The sequence below is a fragment of the Rhizophagus irregularis genome, chromosome 4 (assembly GCF_026210795.1).
Source record: "Rhizophagus irregularis chromosome 4, complete sequence".
NCBI classification, from domain to species: domain Eukaryota; kingdom Fungi; phylum Glomeromycota; class Glomeromycetes; order Glomerales; family Glomeraceae; genus Rhizophagus; species Rhizophagus irregularis.
In genome coordinates, this window is record NC_089432.1 from 2,912,384 (window position 1) to 2,935,153 (window position 22,770).

The 22,770-nt window shown below is 25.6% G+C and overlaps 5 protein-coding genes across 5 annotated transcripts; 4 read left to right on the top strand and 1 right to left on the bottom strand.

The window, feature by feature from the left end:
* Positions 1–1,626: 1,626 nt before the first annotated feature.
* Positions 1,627–3,899, bottom strand: OCT59_023955 (uncharacterized protein; the record flags this gene model as incomplete). The annotated part of the gene is made up of 5 exons (XM_025326629.1): positions 1,627–2,735; positions 2,813–3,155; positions 3,236–3,420; positions 3,511–3,577; positions 3,654–3,899. The coding sequence occupies 5 exons, from the start codon at positions 3,897–3,899 to the stop codon at positions 1,627–1,629; spliced, it is 1,950 nt and encodes a 649-aa protein (XP_025175207.1).
* A 1,491-nt stretch (positions 3,900–5,390) lies between these two features.
* Positions 5,391–6,302, top strand: OCT59_023956 (uncharacterized protein; the record flags this gene model as incomplete). The annotated part of the gene is made up of 1 exon (XM_066135075.1): positions 5,391–6,302. The coding sequence occupies one exon, from the start codon at positions 5,391–5,393 to the stop codon at positions 6,300–6,302; it is 912 nt and encodes a 303-aa protein (XP_065991136.1).
* A 2,363-nt stretch (positions 6,303–8,665) lies between these two features.
* On the top strand, positions 8,666–9,190 carry OCT59_023957 (uncharacterized protein; the record flags this gene model as incomplete). Its single annotated transcript, XM_066135076.1, has 2 exons — positions 8,666–9,074; positions 9,162–9,190. The coding sequence occupies 2 exons, from the start codon at positions 8,666–8,668 to the stop codon at positions 9,188–9,190; spliced, it is 438 nt and encodes a 145-aa protein (XP_065991137.1).
* Positions 9,191–12,945: 3,755 nt separating this feature from the next.
* OCT59_023958 (uncharacterized protein) lies at positions 12,946–15,559 on the top strand (the record flags this gene model as incomplete). The annotated part of the gene is made up of 5 exons (XM_025323546.2): positions 12,946–13,191; positions 13,266–13,329; positions 13,399–13,586; positions 13,680–14,031; positions 14,100–15,559. The coding sequence occupies 5 exons, from the start codon at positions 12,946–12,948 to the stop codon at positions 15,218–15,220; spliced, it is 1,971 nt and encodes a 656-aa protein (XP_025175205.1). The 3' UTR covers positions 15,221–15,559.
* A 3,818-nt stretch (positions 15,560–19,377) lies between these two features.
* OCT59_023959 (uncharacterized protein) lies at positions 19,378–22,016 on the top strand (the record flags this gene model as incomplete). The annotated part of the gene is made up of 5 exons (XM_066135077.1): positions 19,378–19,623; positions 19,706–19,769; positions 19,841–20,025; positions 20,106–20,448; positions 20,518–22,016. The coding sequence occupies 5 exons, from the start codon at positions 19,378–19,380 to the stop codon at positions 22,014–22,016; spliced, it is 2,337 nt and encodes a 778-aa protein (XP_065991138.1).
* Positions 22,017–22,770: the final 754 nt, after the last annotated feature.

Below are 22,770 nucleotides of genomic sequence, written 5' to 3' on the forward strand. Positions count from 1 at the left end.
AAAATGAGTGATTGGATAATCGTTCGTGGACAATTTAGCATATTTTCTTTTTCTTTCTGTCGATAAAATGTCTGTCGGAATATATTTGTTGGGATATATGTTGTTTGGATACGTATTGTTGGAATGTGTTGTTGGGATAATATCACGTCGAGAAAGTCCATTCGGTAATATGTCGTGCCGACCGCCGATAAAACGTTGTCGAGCAAAGGATATTTTGGAGAATGGTCGTCGGGAAAACCGTGGTATGTCCCTTTAATATGAAGTATAAAATGATTCAACATAATTTCTTATATAATTTTCCTAATTTTGTTAATTTCAAAGATTTCTTTGTATGAACAATGTAAACAAATACAGACAGACCTATACTGTTGTTTTGGGAAAATATATCGGTATATCAAATTATCGTTATCGTTACGGGTCTGGTTCACTTCATCGACAAACATTTCACGACAAACGTTTCACCGACAAACGTTTCACCGACAAACGTTTCACCGACAGGGTTATTTTACCGACAGACAATCATTTCACCGACATAAAAAATAAATATTGAATAAACCAGTACAACTAAAATTCGTTACTCAGTTTGCAACATATAACAGAGTTAGAATTATAAATTAAAACTGGTATCGTAAAAATAAGAAAAGTTACTTGAAACAACATATTAAAAAGTGTAAAGGATTCGTGAAACCAACAAAAACTAGTTAGCTCGATCTCAGTCCGGAACTAAAGCAAGCTTTATATAGTACAGTAAATGATCGCTAAAAGTTTGTATAATTCCGAGTTAGATACTATATACAGTTGATAATTGCCTGTACCGATAAATTTTCCATGTCCCGTTTCACAATTACAGTAATAAAAAAACCGGGTCGCGTTTAACTCACCGGCAATTACTTCACCAACAAACATTTCACCGACGAACGTTTACAAATATATATAAAATTAAATATAAAAATTTTAAATATTTTTACATATATCTTAATATGAAATAGGAAATTTTTATTGTTAGTAACAAGTATTTCTTTGTTAGATTAATAAAATACAAAAAACTACTACTATAGATTTCCTTAGGGGAATAGCACGTACTTTTCAGAATAGTTTATTTTTTTTAATAAATGTATCAATGTTTTGTTGTGATGATCAAAACTAAAAAGGTTAATACAGTATATATATTATATATATTTGTTAGTAACGCGCATTTCTTTTATTATTTTAATAAAATTTATAATTACATATAAAAAATATAAAAGATATAACTATATGTTATTCTATCTGCTAACCACTCTAAGATGAAAGAAAGTATTAATACTTAACTAAATATCTAAAAAAAGGTTTTATAATAAAATATCTATTTTTTTTAAAGTAAGCATCACGAACATAATATCCAATTATGTATTAATTATTTAATTATAATTTATTAGCTCTTACATGTTTATTTTTAATATATACCGAAATCAAAAGTCGTATATAAATATATAATTAAATTTAATTTGTACAATCTCGTAAATATTATCACTCTTTAGCGTAAAAAAAAAAGGTATGATAAACCTATACTATTATTAAATCAAACTAAAATATTGTTTATCTAAAAATTATCTATAGTTTATAATTCAAATAATTCATTATTTTTTAAAAAAATTCTTGCATATCATTTAAATCATTTAATCTATACATAGCATCTTTATCTCCTTGTTCAGAAGATCTTTTATACCAATAAATTGCTTGACTCATATCTCTTTTAGTCCCATTTCCACTTTCATACATCAAAGCAAGATTATATTGAGCTATACTATTTCCTAAATTTGCAGCTTTTTGATATAATTCAAAACCTTTTTCCATATCAATATCAGTACCAATTCCTTTATAATAACAATAACCTAATAAATTCATACCACCTGAATGACCACCTTCCGCTGATCTTTTAGATAATTCGAAAGCTTTATCATCATCTTTATCAATAACTTCACCATCAATATACATATCAGCAAGATTACATTGAGCTCTAATATTTCCTTGATCAGCAGCTTTTTGAAATAATTCAAATGCTTTTTGTACATCAACATCAGTTCCAATTCCATTATAATAATAATATCCTAAAAGATTTATTCCACTCAAATATTCTTTTTCTGCTAATTTTTTAGATAATTCAAAAGCTTTATCATAATTTTTAATATCACCTTCACCATCTTCATATAAATAAGCAAGACTATATTGAGCCAAACAATTATCTAATTCTGCTGATTTTTGATATAATTCAACTGCTTTTTCTTTATAAACATTAATTATAATTCCATGATAATTAAAATATCCTAATAAATAAATAGAATTTGAATCATTTTGATTATTTAAAAGCCAATTATAAATTTCTTGTAAATTTATTTTAAAATTATTAATATAATTTAAAATATTTTTCTTTCTTGTACTTTCTTCTTTTCCTTCATTTACTTCTTTAAAAGAAAAATTAATCAATTCATCAATCACAATACTTAAATTTTCTTCAAATATATTTTTATGAATATTCTTTGTTGTAGGTTCTAATTCTTTTATATTTGTTTTATCAAAATTTTGAATAATTTGATATAAATCTTCATTTAATTGATTATTATCTGATGTTAGTGATGTAGAATCAAGTTGATCTGATCGTTTTAATATCATTTTGTTTTTCGTAATAATTGTTTTTAATTTAGAAACCACTTGATTAATTTCGGGTCTATTATCTGGATCGTTATTCCAACATTCTAAAAATAATAATAATAATAATAATAGTAAATATAAGATTTTAATTTAAATAACATTAAAAATTAATTATATTTACCAATATAGAGAATAGAATAATCAAGAGGAGTATTTGAAACAATTGATTCTCTATAACCTTTTAAAATTTTCATAATTAAATTATCATTATATGATTCATCTTTAAATGGTGATTGACCACTTGATATCTCCCATAATATTACACCAATACTATAAACGTCACTCTTCTGATTTAATGAGTACGGATTTGATGAGTACGAATTTAATAAGTACGGTTTTAACATTTTTGGTTCAATATAACATATCAAATCCGATTTTTGATTAGATAATTCCTTGGCCCTTTTCGATAATCCAAAAACGGTTAATTTGATTGTATTTTGATGAATTAATATATTATTAGGGTTCTATTGTAAAAAAAATATATAATATGAATTTTATGAAAATCTTTTAAATTATTCAACATTATAAAAATTAGTAAAATTACCAAGCCACAATAGGAAATCCCTTTATCATGTAAATGTGATACAGCACATGTTAACTGGTATGCAAATTCGTACTTGTCTTCCCAAGTTAGTTTATTAAAGTTTTCTTTCAAATAGTTTCGAAGGGAATTACCATTAGCGTACTCCATTACTAATAAATATTCCTTCGCTTGATTATTTCGAACTTCTAATTCAAAAGTAGTTAATTAATATATTTTATAAAGTCGAATTAAAAATATATAATTCATAACTTTAAATATTGTAATACATATATTACCTTTACTCGTAATACCAAAAAATCTAATGATATTTACGTGTAAATTAACATCGTTACAAAATTCAAGCTAAATTACAAATATAACTGATTCGTAAATGATTAGACCAAAAATATATTTTATTAATAATTTTTATAAAATTTACCTCATGAATGATTTCTTTAACAGTAATATTATCAATGTTAAGGGATTTTAATACAAAATATTGTTCCGAATTCTTCCAATTTGCACGATAAACTTTTCCAAAATTATCATTATTAATTTTTTCAATATTATGAAAATGATAATATTCATAATATTTTATATTTTTATTTTTAGAAATATATTCTTCAATACAATTAATCCATTCATTTGAATATTTTGTTACTTGAACTTCGTTTTTATAGGACATATTAGGATTATTGAATGTAAAAAAGCGAAAAATCTAGGAATGTAAAAAAATGGTAGTGAAAATAAACCAATGAAACGTGATTATATATTACGTTATTTGGTTAGTCATTGATGTCATAGATGCAATATTATGTATAACATACATGAAGTTTATTGGTGGTACCATGAAAATGATCGACTGCTGCAAATTTTAATGATATACTTCTTGTTTGTCCAAGATTTTTTACGATAATATTACAAAAGAGGGTTTCGTCAAAAATTACGACGACTTATTTCAAAAAAAAAAAATATTATAATTTATATAAATCACACTTTTGAAACTATTAATGAAATTTGAATTACGATAATACGAATAATTGAACAATATCATTTTTTATAAATTACAATAAAAGTTAAGTTTATTAAATTTGATTTTACTTTGTAATGAAGTATTGATTATTTCAAAATTTATTAACGATATTTGTAGATGTCATTATTTAAGCTAATAGTATTTAATAGTTTCTTTGCGTTTAATTTTTGTAATACCGATATTTTTGTTTGATTTATATGATGAAATTTAAACGTTTCGCTCTTATGACGTCTTTCAAAATACGTGTTTTTTTTAATATATCTTTTTTTCAAAAAAGCTAAATTACCATACCGCACTGCACAAGATACATCGTACTCCCATGGGTATTTTGTAAGATACATGGCCAAAATTTAATTCCAGAATTAATATTTTTCAAGTCGTATATTGTATACTGGTCTTCTTTCCCAGCGGACTTCTTATGATTAATAGCTTAAAATATGTATCTACAGATTCAATATTCGTATAAAAGGTAAGCCACTGCGGCTATTATCAAAATATGAGAAACGATATTTGTAATAATTTTACGTTAAGATATCATATGTGCGTCACCGTATCATATTTTGAATAAAATATTTATGATAAATTGATTTAATTAATATTTTAACAAATTAGAATGAACAAATCAATTACATTAAACGTTAGGTTCATTAAATTCTTTATAACTATACATAATATATTCAATTCGACAAATTATTTTCTACGTTAATTTAAACGTCACGTCGTCACGTCGTCACAATGTCATGTCGTCACGTTGTTAAACAATATAGGGGGCAGTTACACAGTATTACGATGCACAAAAGTTATTTAAAATTGAACGTTCAAAATCATTAATACATAAAAATATTTTCCTCAATTAAAATTATTCAATATTTTCACTAATAATTTGCGTTATTATGACATTTAAAATGATGAATTTAACCATATTAATATGTTTAGGAATTAAATACAATTTCGTATTATTACATTATTATATCTCTTCTAATGGATCATCATAATTACGTCATAATGGTCCATTGGGTCTAAACCCGTATTGGATAATAAACAAATATGTTGTGATAATAATTCACAACATAAGTAAGTACTATTTAATACGACAAGAACAATAATAAAAGGATTTACAAATTTCTTTTTTTTTTTGATAAAATGAATACAAAAGAAATGGAACCAACCACTCAAAAAAATATTCATAAAAATATATTTGAAGAAGATTTAAGTATTGTAGTTGATGAATTAGTTAATTTGAGTTTTAAACAAGTAAATGAAGGAAAAGAAGAATTTGTAAGAAAACAACATGTTTTAGATTATATTAAAAATCATAATATAAATTTACAAGAAATTTATAATTGGTTATTAAATAATCAAAATAATTCAAATTCTATTTATTTATTAGGATATTTTAATTATCATGGAATTTTAACAAATCTTGATAAAAAAAAAGCTTTTGAATTATATGATAAAGCAGCAAAATTAGAAAATAATTTGGCTCAATTTAGTCTTGCTTATATGTATGAAGATGGTGAAGGTGGTCATAAAGATTATAATAAAACTTTTAAAATATCTAAAAAATTGGCTGATAATGGACATTCTGGTGGAATAAATTTATTAGGTTATTGTTATTATAATGGAATAGGTACTGATATTGATATGCAAAAAGCATTTGATTTATATCAAAAAGCTGCTGATTTAGGTAATCCTAAATCTCAATATAATCTTGCTTTAATGTATGAAGTTGGAATTATTGAAAATGATGATAATAAAGCTTTTGAATTATCTAAAAAATCTGCTGAAGGTGGTTATTCTGGTGGAATGAATTTATTAGGTTATTATTATAATTTTGGTGTAGGTACTGATGTTGATATGCAAAAATCTTTTGAATTATATCAAAAAGCTGCAAATTTTGGTAATCATGATGCTCAATATAATCTTGCTTTAGCTTATGAATATGGTAGTGGTGTTGAAAAAGATATAAACAAAGCGATTTATTGGTATAAAAAATCTGCTAAACAAGGTTCTCAAAATGCGAAAAAAAAATTAGAAGTTTTTTCTGAAAATTGAATTATAATTAAAATAGTTTAAATAATATTAGAACTTTTAAATCCAAAGGGTGATATTGTCGTAAAATATACGAAAGTCCGTGTAGAAAAAAAACTAATTTATTTTATGCTCTATACTTTTTAATTGCTTGTAATCTCCATATATTATGAAATTATTATGAACGTTAGCTTTTAATGATTAAAAGAGTATGAAAGGAATGATATTTATCATTGATATCAGTAAATGACGATAAAAAATAACAATTATACATATTTGGATCTAGATTATGTGATAGTTTAATGTGTACGTTCGAAATTTTCACTCATAATCGCTTGTTAGTATTGTGTCGTATAAAGTATCTAAAGCGTTATTCAAAAATTTTGACAAAAAATTACAAATTTTAATGGTCTTTTATAAATGCATGCATCAGTTGCATCACCTTGATTATTTTCACATGTTACATTTGAAGTTAATCCCATCTTCATTGGCTCTACAATTTTCTGACGTTGAATTAATTTCTGGAAATTTTATAATAAATTTATCATAAAAACATTTCAAAATCAAACGCAAACTATATGCATTATTTGTCACGAGACTAACACATAAATATCCTTGTTGCTTTTTTTTCCTTTTAACAACGATTTCTTGACTTTTTGGAAACCAATGTGAGTTTGTTTCTTTTGTTCTTTTTTTCATGTTATTATTTTCATTTTCTTTTCATTTAGAGAGTTATTGGCATTTCTTTTACTTATTTTTTTTCTTTAGTAACAGCTTCTTGGACTTTTTGTAGACCAAATGGTAAATTTATATTTTTCTTTTTGTTCATTTTTTCGGTTTCTTTTTGTTTGAGGATGTTATCGACGTTCATTTTACTGTTTTCCTTAGTAGCGACTTCTTTAGACTTTTTGGAGTTAAGTGTGAAGATTTTTTTCTTTTTTCCATTTTTTTCATCCTCTTTTCTAGAGGTTGGAACCGACCAAAAAAACCTTAACCGATTAATAATCGACTAATCAGTTACCATAACCGAATAATAATCGGTTAATTAATCGGTTAATTAATCGGTTAATTTGTGATGAGGTTAACCGATTAATTAATCGGTTAATATATAAATTTTGCACCCTATATGGATAATATACATGTATTATTTCAAAAAGTTATATCAAATTTTAATGGGAAACGAGAACTGACTTTAATTCAAGGTTTACTTAAATGGGAAATTAACAATATTAATGATAGTGGAATTGAATTGCAAGTTTTTAGGAATGTTTTTATTCCGCCGCCCATTTGAATATTTTGCGTAATATATATCACATGACATTTAGCTACGCCATAAATAACTTAAAATAAAAACAAATACTTATAAAAGCATTTAAATATGTTACAAAAAAATATATAATAAATGACCAGATAGAGATTCATTTTCAATAGGTCTATAATCAATATATTCTGAAAAAATGTCATTTGTTTCATTATTACCCATATTGTATAATTTTTTTTATAATAAATTAAAATTTCTCAAGTTTTTATAAAAAGTTTAAATGGGTTTATTTTTTTGACAAGTTTGTCAATACTGTATATTAAAAAAAACTTCTTATCGGAATTTCGGGATAAAAAATCATCATATTATTTTAACCGACTAAATTAGTCGGTTAATTAATCGGTTAATTTAGTCGGTTAATTAGTCGATTAACCGATTTTTTGATACTTCTAACCGATTAACCGCCTTAACCGATTAATTAATCGATTAACATTAATCGGTTCCAACCTCTACTCTTTTCATTTAGAGACATACAAGATTACAAGTGGTTAGGAAATCTAAGAGAAAAATTGTAGAAAAAGTTGATTACGGAATTCGTAGTGCCCTTCAGGTAAGGAATGGGAGTATAGGAAAAAATGCTTGAACGAAATTCAATGACCATTTTTATGTGGAAGGGACAGAATAATGACTTACGGGGAGGAAGGTAGAACTATACAAGTTTCAACCGGTTATAATTATCACAATTTGGGATGCATGGAGTCTTCTTTGGACTTACGTCAATCGGCCTTCGAGACGTGCTGCGAAAAATATGACGTTAGAGTAACAAATAATTATATAATGAGAAACCTGAAACTGTTGGCGGAAAGGTTTAAAATCTGCGCCCAGCAACGGTCAACGTGACATGGTGGCGTTGATGTGTCGGATGTCATAACCAACAAAAAAACGAGGAAATTTGGGGAATTTTGCGGAGTTGGTACCCTTCGAGGTGATATGCCAACCTCTCAGAAAAACGTATCGAACCTGTCGTCTTGTACAACTATACCCTCGCCTTGTCTAGGAAGAAGAATCAGTTAGAATTGATAGCCAAAAACTATGTTGCAAGTGCGACCAGATTACCTTTTTGTACATGCGAGTGTACGTATGTAATGAAAAAGATGCTTCACAAAGGAGTTGCAATGTTACTTCCATATCAATATTAGTTGAAAAAATATTAGTTGATAAATTTAAGGACAAATCTCGCATTGCGAAATTTATTGATTTTGAGGTTCTTGATACTGATCCAAAGGAACTAATATACTATATATCTTGTGTTGCTGAATATGGCTTTGATCACATAATTATTGTTGAAGAGACAGATTATGGAATGATATTTTTAGATTGCTATGGCCGGGTTTTTCAGTTGGATGATGAGAGTCAATTTTTGTGGCCACTTGGGGATTCTCCCGAAGAAGCGCAAAAATATTCAACTGATAGAGGTGAGTTAGCATGGTTCGTAGAGAATGGAGTTATACACGAGTATATTAGGAAACCTCAATGTACGTACTGTATGCAAAGAAAATTATTATGGCAGTATTGTGTATTGATTATGTTATTTTGACTAATTTATATATACTTTCTTTCAGATGTATATCCTGAAGTGAAATGGATGTAGAGGAATAAGTAAAAAGACATCGATGAATTAGTTTATATAATTTTTAATTTTAGCGTAATATTTTACATCCAAAAAAATTTATAACAATCTACTGAAATAATAATACATTTTAATGCTAGTTTATATAATTTTAATTTTTTAACGTAATATTTTACTTACAAGAATTTATAACAATCTACTGTAAAAATACATTTTAATGCTTTTTCCTATATTTTTTGTTCACCTCTCTTCAATGTCATTTTTGTGATGTTTCTATATGCATCATTCGATATCAAGTTTGCAAACAACATCGATGACCAATCAGCAAAAACATTGGTGTACAACGAGATCAAAAAAAGATTTTTTTTTCTTTCAAAAATTAAGAATTATAGAACACTAAGATTTTGATTTTTTTTTTTAAAAAAAAAATCGTCATAAGGCGGGCAAAAAAAATTTCTAGATTCTCGTGACATAAAATTTTGCCAAAAACTCAAAATCACGTGATGAAAATTTTTTTGACTATTAAAAAAAAATTTCCATTTTCCGAAAAACTGACCCGGCCGGGTCACGAGAATCTAAATTTTTCTTTTTTGCCCGGCCTAATTATATAAATTTCGTAATATTTCAATTATCTGTAATTTGATTTGAATAATTTTTTGTATTAATATTGTTTCAAATGGTTTGTGAAATTTTCTAATTATTTTAAAGTTGTAAAAAGGGCATAATAATAAAATTTTTTCTTTTGAACGTCTTATGTCGTTTAAAAAATAAGTAGTTAAGGGGAACGTAAATAAGAAATTACACGTACAGTCGTACAGTCGTACAATACTTTAATTATGGCATTATTAATCGGAATGTTATATTTCAATGTAAAGTGATACAAAATGTCTTGTCGAATAATGATTGGTTTCCGCTATTGCACTTTAGTTTTCTCATATTGATTTAAAATCATTGTTTCAGATTCGCGTAAAAAAGATTTTCTACACTATTCTACACATTATATCTGCTAAACAGCAGGGATCTCAAAATGCTAAAAAAATGGAATTTTTTTATAGGATTGAATTATACTTACACTGTATAATAATAGGTGAATATTATTAATTATGAATTTATTTAAAGCCAAAGGTCAACGTTAAAACAGGATTTTGAACCAAGCAATGACTTGAACGTAGTATGCGGGTAATATTGTCGGACAATTACAATAACTGAAAGAATATAGGAACCAGTCGACACAAAAAAAAACTAGAAAATTATGATAAAAAAACCTCGGCTTTTTGTAATCTTCTAAAGCATCGTAAGCTAAATTATATTTGAGTTAGATTTCGCTGTGAATCTCTCTATGTTATGAAATAACAATAAAATTATTAATAGGAAATTATCCTGGACGTGCTATCGTTGACAGAGGTAAATAATGATAATAATCATACATATTTGCGATCTAAGTTATGTGAGTATATATTCAAAATTTCACTCGAAATTGTTTGTTGAACAACATGAAAACCCGCTAAAAATTTCGATTTTGACAAAATTTGGGCTGGCATTATGAATTTGGCCAGAGTTAAGAAAATTTTGGGTCAATTTTAACCATTTGTATCTTTATAAAAAGATACCTTATATTAATTTTTCTTGGTCAATGATCATTTTTACATATTATTAAATCATTAGCCTTGCATCGATTTCTCATTTTTCCGAAGTCAAATTAGTTTTTACGAGTCTATATAATAATAGATTAATTTGTTTTGGTAATCATAAAGATGAGATGAATGTGCGACATGAGCAATTTTATAATAGACACGTTACACAAACTTTTTTAAAAAATCAAACAGAAGTTAGTATAACGATTAGTACTACCGAATTTGTTAATAATCAAAAAATTTTTAAATTGAACGACATCACATTTACTACGTGTGTTGAGGCACATAGTTTAATTCACCTTTAATTTTGTTACGGTATTTGCAAATGCAAAAAACAGCTCTCTCATTTTTAATATCGAATTAATGTGTTTTAAAACAAATAACCCTCATATTTAAAATATGAAATTCTTAGCGAAAAAAGATTAGTAATCTCATTACAGTCACCGCGCATGTAACATGTAGATCAATTTTATAATAATAAAATTTTGTGTAACCATAATTGAATTACATCATTTAACAATTAATCATCAATTATAATATACAACACCATACCAAATAAAGTAATTTAATAGATTATCATGTGCTCTATCAGTTTCTTAAATTAGTTTTTCGTTTTACTAATAATTTTTTTTTCTTACATATACATGAAGTTTATTTTAAAAAACACACTTTTTTTGAGATCCTTTTAAAGGTAAGAAGAAAAATGTAGTTTTAACAACAGAAATATATGTAATTTTGCGAGAAAAGAAAGTTTTTCTAAGCTTCCAATATTGGTTATTCAAACAGATTTTGCATAAACTTTAAAAAATCAAAATTTTATATTATTTCTTAAGTACGCAAATTTTTTTAAAGTAGTAGTTTTAGCAATTTTGACATAAACATATCACCTTTATATATTAAGTAAAAATTGTTCAGCGATATCAAAACTACTTGCAACTTAATTTTCATTAAATTTCATTTAATAGTTTGTTAAGTTATTTGTATTTTTATAACAATGCTAACTTTAAATTTGTTATTTTTTCCGTTTAGTAATTTTAGAGCGTATTTAGGCACTTTATTCATAAGCAAATCGCCTTTGTTTATTAAGTGAAAATTGTTCAGCGAGGTCGAAACTACTTGAATTTCAATTTATACGAAATGTTAGCCAATATTTATGAAGCTACTGATGTTATTCATAACACAATTAATTTCAATTTTTTGCACACAATCAGTTACTTCAGAACGTAATTTAGACACTTTGGTCATAAGATAATCACCTTCGTGTATTAAGTGATAATTGTTCAATGAGGTCGATTCCATATGTATTTCAATTTTCATAAGTTTTTAATCAGTACTTATGGAAATATTAGCGTTCATTTATTATCTATTCATTTAATACATTCAGAGCGTAATTTAGGTACTTTGGTTATAAGAGAATCGCCTTTGTGTATTAAGTGAGAATTGTTCAGTGGGGTCGAAACTAATTGTATATTGAATTTTGTTAATTTTCGTTTGATATTCGTGAAGCTATTGATGTTTTACGTAATGGTATAGATTTTCGAAACTTTATTTTCTTTTATTTGTAATATAAAAAAACATTAATTTCAAATGAAGATCCAACTTGAAAACTCAGTTTGAGTAATGAATTTTTTTTTAATAAATCTGTAGAAATGATCAATAAGTTTATTTTGCTTTTTAAATTAAAGTGTTATATTATATAAATATAATGTTACATTTGACATGTATTTTTCTAAATTTAATTAAATTTATGCCGGAATTATGGATTTGGCCAGAATTAAGAAAATTTTGGCCGGAATTACAATTTAAAAATCATCAATTTTAACCAATTAAAATTAATTTAACCGATTTTAATATATATATATATACTAAATATTCAATAAGTAAGCTGTGCCACAATTTTTATTATATCAATCATAATAACAAAAATTAGGGTGTTACATGCGCACTGGTTGATTAGGTATGTTGTACCATGCATCTATCGTCATCATGCAGATTTTCAATAATGCAACTTTTTCGTATTGTTCGTATGATCGACATGGAAATTCAAGTATATAATGCGAATATACAGTATACCGATTGATCGTCTTATTTAAAGCACAAATTAAATAAAATCCTTTGTAAAAAAATTTCTACGATTTAACAATGTCTAATAACTCTGAAATTGAATTTACTGATAATTTAGATGAATATATTAATTGGATTGAAGAAGCTGTCACGAGAAATTATTTTAAATATTACGATTATAAACACTTTATTAATATTCAAGAAATTGGTTTTGGAAATTCCGGAAAAGTATATCGCGCAAACTGGAAAAATTCTCGTAATTATTTAGCATTGAAATCTTTTTATAATTACAATAGCGTCACAATTAAAGAAATTGTTAATGAAGTAATTATAATTTAATTTAATTATATTTTTCCTATATATTACGTTCATAAATTAAAATTTTATTTATTTATAAGCTTAAACTTCAACGCGAAGTTGATTTTCATGAGAATATTATTCGATTTTGTGGCATTACAACAGGTATTATAAATATTTCAATGTATTATTCTCATAATAATTTTAAAAAAGTCTAAAAAAATTTTTTCTTAGAAGAGAACCAAAACGATTATTCAAAAAATTTTTTGCTTGTGATGGAATATGCCAATAGTGGTACCCTTCGAAATTATTTATGTAAAAATTTTGAAAACCTCACTTGGAATGATAAATTAAACCTGGCATTTCAGTTATCTCATGCCGTATCATGCTTACATGATGAAGGGATAGTGCATCGTGATTTGGTACTGTAGGTTATTTGCTTATTTATGTTTATTCATGTTGTATGTAAGATTCATTGTATTTAATTATTTATTTTATTTATTGTTTAATATTAGCACTCCAATAATATATTAGTTCACCAAAATACCATCAAATTGGCAGATTTTGGATTATCCAAAAGAATCGAAGAATCAACCAATGTTCAATCAAAATTATTTGGAATGGTTGCTTACATTGATCCACAAATATTCAATAGAAGAAGGGATAGTAATAACCAAATAAAAATATATGTATTAAATAAGAAGAGTGACATTTACAGTATTGGCATACTCTTATGGGAAATATCTAGTGGGCGCCCACCTTTTAGTAATGAACCATATGATGTTGGTTTAGCTATGGAAATATTACAAGGTCTTAGGGAAAACCCTATTCCCAATACACCTGAAGACTATGTGAAAATATATACCGGTAAATACATTTAAATTATAATTTTTATTTATAATAAAAATTTTAATTATTATTTGTTTTTGTTTTAGATTGCTGGAATAAAGAACCAGATAATCGTCCAACTGCCGACCAGGTTGTCGCAAAATTAAATGAAATTATTCTATTAAATGAAAAGCAGAATATTGTTGAAATTCCTAAAAATGTTATTGATAACTCATTGCATGGAGAAATGTCTCAAGTTATTAAAAACTTTTGTAATATGAATACAAAAGAAATAGAAACATCAATAACATCTGACAATAACTTTTATATAATGGTTAATGAAATAATTCTCCTTCTTGACAATGTAAATAAAGAAAGGAAAAAACATGAAATTGTTAATTATTTTAATAATCATAATATAACTTCACAGGAAATTTACAATTGGGTATTAAATAATCAGGATAATTCAAATTCTGTTTTTTTACTTGGAATATTTAATCATTTTGGAATTGAAGTTGATGTTGATGAACAAAAGACATTTGAATTATATCAAAATACAGCTAATTCTGGAAATGTATATGGAATAACTAGTTTAGGATATTGTTATGAAAAGGGAATTGGAACCAGTGTTAATAAACAAAAAGCGTTTGAATTATATCAAAAGGCTGCAAATTTAGGTAATGCGCGCGGATTAAGTAACCTAGGAGTGTGTTATGAAAAAGGCATTGGAACTAGAATTGATAAACCAAAGGCGTTTGAACATTTTCTGATAGCAGCGGATTTAGGAAATACACTTGCAATATACAATTTAGGAAGGTGTTATCAATATGGTACTGGAATTAGTATTAATAAGAGAAAAGCGTTTGAACTATATCAAAAAGTAGCAAGTTTAGGAAATCCAAATGGAATATGTAATTTAGGATATTTATATGAAAAAGGAATTGGAACTAGAATTGATAAGCAAAAAGCGTTTGAGCTATATCAAAAAGCAGCAAATTTAGAGAATGTTATTGGAATAAATAACTTAGGGTGGTGTTATCAAAGTGGTATTGGAACAAGTATTGATAAACAAAAGGCATTTGATCTATATCAAAAGGCAGCAAATTTAGGAAGTGATTTAGCCCAATATAATCTTGCTTTAATGTATGAATTTGGAGAAGGAGTCGAAAGGGATATAAATCAAGCTAATTATTGGTATGAAAAATCTGTTAAGCAAAGATATCAGTAAGCTCAAATTAATTAAAGGACCTTAGTAGGGCAGTTTTGTCGTGGGTATTAAAGAAGGTTCCTAGTATTCAAGCGTCGTGGTAGTGAGGGTGCGTTTGGTATATTGACCAAGTTTTTGGTTCATGATATGAGCGCGGTCGTGCGCTAGTGTGTTGAGTACTTTCTTGAAGTTGTTGTCGTTCCCTTTTAGCTACGTTTGCGCTGACAAGTTCTACAAGTAATAATTTTATGTATTATTTATTAGTAGGTAATGTAAGATATGTTAACATTTTATGTATTGTATTTTAGATCTTTAAAATTAATAAAATTGGTATTTATTTTATGATTTTTTTTTAAAATAACAATTTTATCCGAAAAATCTTGACATTAATTCATTGGGTTATGGAATAAAAAATAAAATTATTAAAAATTTGTAATTTCTGATAATGATTTAAACTACCCTATAAAAAAGTAAATACGTTTTTCATACAGAAATTATACTGAGGGGCATGTTTTTATACTGGGATACGGTTTTCAGTATAATTTCACATGAAAAACTGGGTACGCTGTCAAGTCTTATATAAAATTTTATTAATAAGATCATCATTAATAAGATCAAATTCAGGAATTTTCTTTGTTTTTTATTAAAAAAACCCAAAGTTTTTAAAATTCGATAACTTTTGCATTTATAAAATTGGGATTCAATAAATATTAAAAATTTAAAGAATACTCAATAACTTAAAGAATAACATAATATCTCGCTTTTTCGAAAAAATACTAAAGAAAAAAATTTTATCTTATGGAAATGAATTAAAGAGTAAATACTTATTATTGTCGAAACTTAAAAATAATTTTTTATTGGAAAAGCCTTCTATTATATGAAAAAATGAAAGATGTAATTGTTTGGGATAGTTATGCTGAATTTTGAAAAAAAAATGGTGAAAAGATTTGGAGTAATTTTACTACGTTAGTGTTATTAGACAAATCAACCAATATGCAATTCTATCATGGTACTGTAGTATTGGTTTTCGCAACTTTTAAAAAATAATTTTATAGCTTATAATTAATCAGTTATAGAACGTTACTATTCAAGTTATGTAGTTGCGTCATTTTTTTCAACATCCCGTCAGTAGCGTCACATTGTCGTATGACGCCATAAATGACTTTTGCCATATGGATTTTTTTAGACTTTTAGACTTTACATAAACTTTTGGACGTAATTACTTTTATTTTTTTTTATTTTTTTTTTAAAAAAAACTTTATTAATAACATGATGATCGCTAAATGGTGCATCATGTTCTAGACGACGTGCATCTGCTAATAAAGTATCTATCTACTAAAACAAAAACGAAACATACAAACAAGAAAACTACTTCTAAACCTAACTTCAAAAAAAGAGAAAAAAAAAAATTTAACACTAGCTATTTATACGCCTGATTTAACAACTTTTTAACCAAGCATTAGTGCCAATGTTAAACTCCATTATAGATACACGTAATTACTTTTAAATTTTTAGGCTTTATATAATAAACTTTTGGTGTAACTACTTTTAAACTTAATATACTTAAAAGCAGTTTTCAAATAAAATAAAAATTTATATTATTTATATTAAGTTTCGAAATTTAACATATCGCCATATTCTACTACTATAATTTTATCTACAAATCCAATCTTTCAGGATGGAGAAAATGGATTGCGTGAAGAACTAAATATACTTAATACTAATAAAGAAGTTAATAATAGTATGGAATTTAATCCTATTGACATAGTTGATGATGTTTTAAATACTAGATTTATAGAGTGAATTGTTTACATGCTATCATTATGATTTTATATCCTTCGATTATATACTAGTAATAGTAAAATTGCATATAGAAAAATGTTAAATAATGCTGTTAATTAAAAGAAGCAGTAATTGCTATTATTTTTAATTATATATAAATATGCTAATTTATTTAATATTTTATATGTTTTTTAAAATTATTTAATTATTTTTTTAATTACGTCATACTGTACGTCAAAACTGTATGAAGTTACGTCCATGATGTTACGTCACTTGAGACCGCTAATTCAAGTGAAATAAAAGTAACAAAAGGTAAGTCAAAACTTATTAACTAGTCTTAAAAAATTTTATTTCGATTTATTATACAATATGATAAAATTCAATCGTTTCGCTTTTACAGCAGTATTACAAACGTGTGTTTTTAATACCAATTTTAAATTAAATTTTCTTTATTGGTGGTAAACTTATAGCACGAATATTGTACATTATGGATTTATATTTTAACCATCATAATAGAATAAAATATCTCGAATTTAAATTTGAATATATCATCTACTTCGGAGTGTAATAAAGATTATATTTTCTAACTTAAAAGTACTAATACAAAATTTTCAAATGACTGCCTGCTTAATAATAAATAATTGGTTCGTCATCAATAACCATCATTTTTTTTAATTTGCCATATTAGTTTAATATCTTTCCTTTCAGATCAATAACGCGTTGCTATAAATAGTGAAATTAATAAAGATATTGACTATAAATAAATATGTCGTGGTGCAACATCATGAAATGTATTTAAGTATTGTAATTGATGAATTTGTTAATTTCAGTCTTAAAGAAATAAATGGATATTTAATCATCATGAAATTGTAATAAAGAAAAGCATTCGAATTATATAATAATAAAACAGCTCAATTTAGCCTTGCTTATATGTATTTAGATGAAGAAAATGGTTATGAAGAACTTTTGAATTATCCAAAAAAAATTAGCTGAAGATGGATATTCAGGTGGAATAAATTTATTAGAACATTATTATTCCAATGGAATAGGAGCTGATATTGATATATATGGGAATAAAATTAAATATAAAAGCTAGAGGTCACCATTATAACAGAATTATAAAGAATGACTCAAATGTTAGTATGCACAAGTGATATTGTTGAACCTCGGCTATTTTGTAATTTTTTAAACAATCGTAAATTATAGCTTTATCACAGGCAATACGGTTCGAGGAGCATCGGTTTGGAAATCAAGACCTTCGGCATCGTTATCCATAACGAATGTTTACTTAAATATCATTACAAATATTAAGCTTCACTATTATTTAGTTATATGTTATGAAATTTATAATGAAAATATTAATATGAAATTGCTATGAACTAATAATGAAAAAATTGATTTGTTTCGTTGACAATCAACAAATATTTGCGTGATATCTAGCAAATTTATGTTCGAAATTTTATTCACAATTGTTTGTTGGCATTATATATACGACAATACTACACTCTTATAAAAAGCTATTTTAGAATTAATTTCAGATATTTTTGATATTTTGAAATTGTGGCAAAGAATATCTGAACTCCGATAGAAAATTATATTTACAATATGATTATATTAGGATAATATAAATTATATATACTGTACATATTAATTAAATTTTACAATTTTAATTAAATAGTTATAACTTTCCAATAATTTTTTATAAAAGAACTCTAATTCCTTATTAAAAAGAAAAAAATTCAAGCTAAAATACTCAATACCCTTATTGAAAAAAATATTATTTTCAATAAAATTTTCTATTAAAACACTTCTAAATGAAATTCTCCATTAAAAAAAAAAAGACACTGTTTAGTACGCTATAAAAAACTTTTCAACAAACAAAATTATCATAAAAAAAAAAACTCCTCTATTAAAGTAAAATTTTCTAAAGAAATTCTCAATCAAAAAAAAAAAAAAATATTCCCTATTTAAAGAAAAAATTTTCTAACGAAAATCTTCAATCAAAAAACATATTTTCCCTATTAATAAAAAAAAATTCAAAAAAGATTTTTACCTATTAAAAAAAATCTCAAAAAAATTTAATTTCCCTCCTATTAAAAAAAATCTTTAACGAAATTATCTATCAAAACCTGTTAATAAATTTGCTACCAAAAAAAAACTCCCTTATTAAAAAAATTCTCCCTAAAAAATTTTTTAACAATACTATTGTTAATTCTCTGTTATTTGCCGATCAAACCATAAAGAGTTACGTGTAAAATTATTTATCTAAACGTCACTGTTACACAGGTGGATGCTAACCTTGATTGATCATAGCTTAGTATATTTTATATATTAAGCCAAAAATCAAAAAAAAAAATTCCTTGTAGAAAATTTTCTGCACTTTAAGCACTTTAACAATGTCTAATATTTCTGAAATTGAAGTTACTAGTAATTCAAATGAATGGATTAATTGGATTGAAGAGGCTGTTGCAAAAAATTATTTTAAATATTACGATTATAAACATTTCAATAATATCCAAGAAGTTGGTTTCGGAAGTTGCGGAAAAGTATATCGCGCAAATTGGAAAAATTTTCGTAATTATTTAGTATTGAAATCTTTTTATAATTACAATAGCGTCACAATTAAAGAAATTGTTAATGAAGTAATTATTATAATATATAAATATTTTATCTTTAATCTTATATATATTACGTTCATGATTTTTAAAATTTTATTTATTTTAGTTTAAACTTCAACGTGAAATGGATTTTCATGAGAATATTATTCGGTTTTATGGTGTTACAACAGGTATTAGAAATATTTCAAAGTATTATTTTAATAAGAATGAAAAATCTAAAATAATATTTTTCTCTCAAAAGAAAATCAAAATGATAATTCTAAAAAATATTTACTGGTGATGGAATATGCTAATAATGGTACCCTTCGAAATTATTTAAGTGAAAATTTTGAAAATCTTACTTGGAATGATAAATTAAGTCTGGCATTTCAGTTAGCTCATGTTGTAACATGCCTACATGACGAAGAGATTGTACATCGTGATTTGGTAGGTTATTCAATTTGCTTAGTTATATTTATTTATGGAATTATATACAATCATTTATTTTATTTATTACTTTATAATAGCATTCCAATAATATATTAGTTTACCAAAATACTATCAAATTGGCAGATTTTGGATTATCCAAGAGAATCGAAGAATCATTCAATGTTCAATCAAAATTATTTGGAATGGTTGCTTACATTGATCCACAAATATTTAATAGAAAAAGGGACGGCAAACAAATATATACATTAAATAAAAAGAGTGATATTTATAGTATTGGTATAATCTTATGGGAAATATCTAGTGGTCAACCACCTTTTAGTAATGAACCATATGACGTTACTTTGGCTATGGAAATATTACAGGGTCTGAGGGAGAAACCTATTTCTAATACACCTGGAGACTATATAAAAATATATACTGGTAAGAGAATTAAATTTAGTCATGATCTATAATTATAATATTGATTAATTAAAAGTTTAAATATTTTAGATTGTTGGAATAATGAACCAGATAATCGTCCAACTGCCAACCAGGTGGTTGAGAAATTAAATGAAATTATTCTAAAAGAAAATATTAAAGTATCAAGCGAGCAACAGAATATTGCTGAAATTTCTGAAAACATTATTGATAATTCATTACATGGAGAAATGTCTCAAGTTATTAAAAATTTTTATAATATGAATACAGAAGAAATAGAAATTTCAATGTCATCGGATAACTTTGACATAATGGTTAGTGAAATAATTCTCTTTCTCGAAAACATAGAAATAGAAGGGAGGAAAAATGAAATTATTAATTATCTTAATAATCATAATATAACTTTACAAAAAATTTATAATATGTTATTAAATAATCAAAATAATTCGAATTCTGTCTTTTTACTTGGAATATTTAATCAAATTGGAATTGAAATTAATGTTGACAAACAAATGGCATTTGAGCTATATCGGAATGCAGCAAATTCAGGAAATGTATTTGGAATAACTAGTTTAGGGTATTGTTATGAAAAGGGAATTGGAACCAGTGTTAATAAACAAAAAGCATTTGAATTATACCAAAAGGCTGCAAATTTAGGAAATTCACGTGGAATAAACTACTTAGGATCTTGTTATAATAATAGAATTGGAACTAGTGTTAATGAACAGAAGGCATTTGAATTATATCAAGAGGCTGCAAATTTAGGTAATTCATGCGGATTAAGAAATTTAGCAAGGTGTTATGAATATGGTATTGGAATTGGTATTGACAAACAGAAGGCATTTGAATTATATCAAAAAGCAGCAAATTTAGGAGATGCGTATGGAACATGTTATTTTGGAATTTGTTATGAATTTGGTATTGGAACTAGTATTGATAAACAAAAGGCCTTTGAACTATTTCAAAAAGTAGCAAATTTGGAAAATACAAGTGGAATGATCCATTTAGGAAGGTGTTATGATAGTGGTATTGGAACTAGTATTAATAAACAAAAGGCCTTTGAACTATTTCAAAAAGCCGCAAATTTAGGAGATGTGTATGGAATGAACTTCTTAGGAAGGTGTTATAAAAATGGTATTGGAACTAGTATTAATAAACAAAAGGCCTTTGAACTATTTCAAAAAGCTGCAAATTTAGGAGTTGCGTATGGAGTAAACAACTTAGGAAGGTGTTATAAAAATGGTATTGGAACTAGTATTAATAAACAAAAGGCCTTTGAACTATTTCAAAAAGCTGCAAATTTGGGAAATGCAATTGGAATACACAACTTAGGAAGGTGTTACAAAAATGGTATTGGAACTAGTATTGATGAACAAAAGGCATTTGAACTATATCAAAAAGCAGCAAATTTAGGAAATGATTTAGCTCAATATAATCTTGCTTTAATATATGAATATGGAAAGGGAGTTAAAAAGGATATAAATCAAGCTAATTATTGGTATAAAAAATCTGCTAAACAAGGAAATTTGGGTGCTCAAGATAAGTTAAATAAATTAAAAGAATCTTGTTGAAAGTCTTTTTGTATTTGATTTGTTTATTATTTTTGATAAAATTGCAGTAATGGCTATATTGTGTGGATTAAAGTTGTGCTAGCATTATGCATTATAATTTGGATCTTGAAATTTATAAAATTGATATTTATTTTATTTGTTTATTTTATTTTATCTTATTTTATTTATTTATTATTTGTAAAATGGCAATTCTATCATTAAATAATACCTTTGTAATGCAATAAATTTAAAAAATTTTAACATTAATTCATGTAGATTATAAGAATAGAAAATAAAAATTATTACAATTTTTAAAAAATGTAATTAACATACTATAATAAAAGGACAGTCAGATAAAAAATTGTGTTACCTTAAAAATGTATTTTTTCATATTGTTTACCAACCATTTGACTGAGAATGCTCCCATTTGAATGTACTGTAGAAATAAATTGTACAGTATATTAATGCGATTGATGCTATGTATTTGAAATTAACAAGAGCGCTTAGTTTGAGTAAAATAGTTGTTATGATAGCAAATATAAAATTCTTAAAATTTTTTAGAAACAAATGAAAAAGTTATTGATCAACTATATCATGATTACCGTGCAGTTTGTGCATATATTAAAATCACTTTTATTCTAAAAAAGTAATACAAGAAATTGCAAATTAATGAAACAATCATTATCAAAAAATTATTAGTAAAAACCAAGGAGCACAGCAAAAAGAATAGAAAATAAAGTTTTGATAAAATATGAATTTTATTTGATTATAGGCA